The following is a 2,459-nucleotide window of genomic DNA, read 5'->3' on the forward strand; positions in this document are numbered from 1 at the left end:
AAGTTTGAATATTCAGACATTGATCTGAAATGCATCTTTGAAAATGAAGGAAAATCGTTCAATTTATTTAACAGTAATATACACACAAATTCCTTTATTAGAATGATTATCTCCAACTGTAAAATAATCTTTTAGTCCACAATAATGAAATTGTGTCTACATCATGTACACATTCATAACGGCTACCAAAAAAGTCACATTCACATTATTGTAGAGTTATCAACAACAATACAATCTTGACAGATAAACACATTAGAAGTATATAAAAAAAGGGTTACTTTTTATATTTTAAAAAGGTTCAATTATTCAAATTGCTTTATATGTTCTAGGAATATCATTTTTAAATCAGTCACCAAAACTCTAGTTCAAAATAAAACTGATTCCACTGGATGTTATATACACTTCGTGAAGTGTGGGAAACACAAGGCCTGTTAAAAACATTTGAATTTATTAAAAGAGGGGGGGGGGGGGGGGTCGGGGCGTGGTTATTTTTCAACGAAATATTATGTTACTCCTTTTACCAGAAATAAGAGGGTCCGGTCGCATACGCCCCCCCCCCTCCCGTCTTCCTACGGGCCTGAAGAGAGTAGTATCATACAGTGCAAGGAAGGAGGAGTCATCTGTTGATTTCAGTCGAATATATAGAGTCTATCAGGAGTGCAGAGAGCGATCTCTCCTGATCGGTACTGCTGGAGAGAGTACCAATATTTCTCGGGCTTCTCAATCTTGTAATCATCGACCAGGTTCTGGACATGCTTCAGCTCGTTAGTGTACTCATCAATGCTGACCAAACCTGCACCATGCTTTAACGTGGCTATCAGGATAGTATTCCATTGAGACACAGCAGCGTATAGTAAATAACCTTCTTTCGCGAATTCATATTTTAGAACATCTTGTTTGTCAATCAATCGTATTGCCTTACACGATGATGTGATCAGGTATTCATTATAGCTAGTAATCTGTAGAGCCTCATTCAAATTACATGGTATCTCTCTGATCGCCTTTCCACCCGCTGGTGAGAATACCAGGATCTTTTTGGCTTTCCAGTAGCTAACATAGATCTGATCATCACCGTCCACAGTGAGGGTAGCAAATCCACCTTCATCGTCACTCAAAGTCTCAAACACTACATTCAACTTTGTGTACTCAAGTGTGTACAGTCTAATATAGTTTGAGCTAGCAAGTATAACACACCGACCATCAGAGAGGAACCCTTTTCCAAGAATCCCCACATGTTTTAGAACTGTCTGCTGGAGCTGGCCATCAGCAGAGAAGATCTCCACGCCACCTGTACTATATCCCACTGCCATCCTACCGTCTGGTGTACTAACCATGGAATTTATGCTATCCTTGCTAGTAGGCAAAGCGATGCTCTTTGGAACTGCATTTACGATGTTACCGAGATTTAGCTCGTCCATTCCAACTTTTCTCTTAAAAGTGACACTTTTTCCTTTCTTGCTCGATTGCATCGGCTGCTTGTAGTCAGGATCTTCTTGTTTCAAGGCCTCTTGTAAGTCTTGACGTAGAGTGTCGTGTGCAGCCAAAGCATCCATATCAAACGGTATCTTTGTCCTATTGGTTACCACGTCAGCTATGTTGGTCAAGTGAGTGATGTGCTCCTGAGCCGATTTCTTCATTTCGTCCAGTTCTTTCTCTACTCCTTCGGTCCTAACCTTGACTTCAACAATGAGGATATCTTTCTTTTCTGTCAGCTGCCGGACCGATTCTTCATATGCGTTGTTGATATCATCTGTACACTGCTTCTGAACATTGCTCACACGCTCCTTCTGTTCATCAATGAAATCAACGTATTTCTGAAAGCAAGAGCGTTTCTTGTCCGCCTTGGATTTGAGGTCCTCGATACTCTTCGTATGGCTGATTTCATAAACAGCTGCCTCGATGACTCGATGTCCTTCGTTTGTATGCTCCATGACAACACACCTGAAGCAGGCAAATTTTCTGCAGTCGGAACAGAAGCACTCCTCATCCTCTTTGGGGTGTTTCCTGCATTTGTGATACCTACGTACTGACACCTTCCCTGATAGGATCTCACTCATTGCTAGGATCTCATGACTAATGAAGTCTTGCCACAGAGAGTGTGTGTTGTCGCAAGTGATACAGAGATACTTGCCACAGTCTTGACAGTAGACTACAGCTTGCGGCTTGTCTTCAGATTTACAAATCGAGCAAAGGTGATATTGATTCTTAACGTCCTCTATGAGAGACTTCAAAGCTAGATTTGCCGGTAATTTGCTGACATCTTGGTTTGGGACCTGGGTTTCAGCTCTGCAGACAGGGCATCGGAGCATCTGGTTATTACCATGGCATTCCAAGATGTTGTCCAGACAGGTCTTACAGTAGGTATGAGAACAAGACAGGATCTTGGGATCGGTGAAGGTATTCAGACATACAGGACACTCGAGACTTTGAGTAATGACATTCTTTAATGCCTCAGCCAT

The 2,459-nt window shown here is 41.6% G+C and overlaps 1 protein-coding gene across 1 annotated transcript; it reads right to left on the bottom strand.

Moving 5' to 3' along the window:
* Positions 1 to 629: 629 nt before the first annotated feature.
* Positions 630 to 2,459, bottom strand: LOC115925872 (tripartite motif-containing protein 45-like). The gene has a single exon (XM_030989908.1). It carries the CDS (start codon positions 2,457 to 2,459, stop codon positions 630 to 632), a length of 1,830 nt encoding a protein of 609 aa, XP_030845768.1.

Source organism: Strongylocentrotus purpuratus, unplaced genomic scaffold (genome assembly GCF_000002235.5).
Source record: "Strongylocentrotus purpuratus isolate Spur 01 unplaced genomic scaffold, Spur_5.0 spur5_scaffold_19, whole genome shotgun sequence".
NCBI lineage: Eukaryota > Metazoa > Echinodermata > Echinoidea > Camarodonta > Strongylocentrotidae > Strongylocentrotus > Strongylocentrotus purpuratus.

Excerpts from the sequence above, each read along its gene's own strand:
- LOC115925872 (XM_030989908.1), bottom strand. The coding sequence starts at position 2,459 with ATGGCTGAGGCATTAAAGAATGTCATTACTCAAAGTCTCGAGTGTCCT.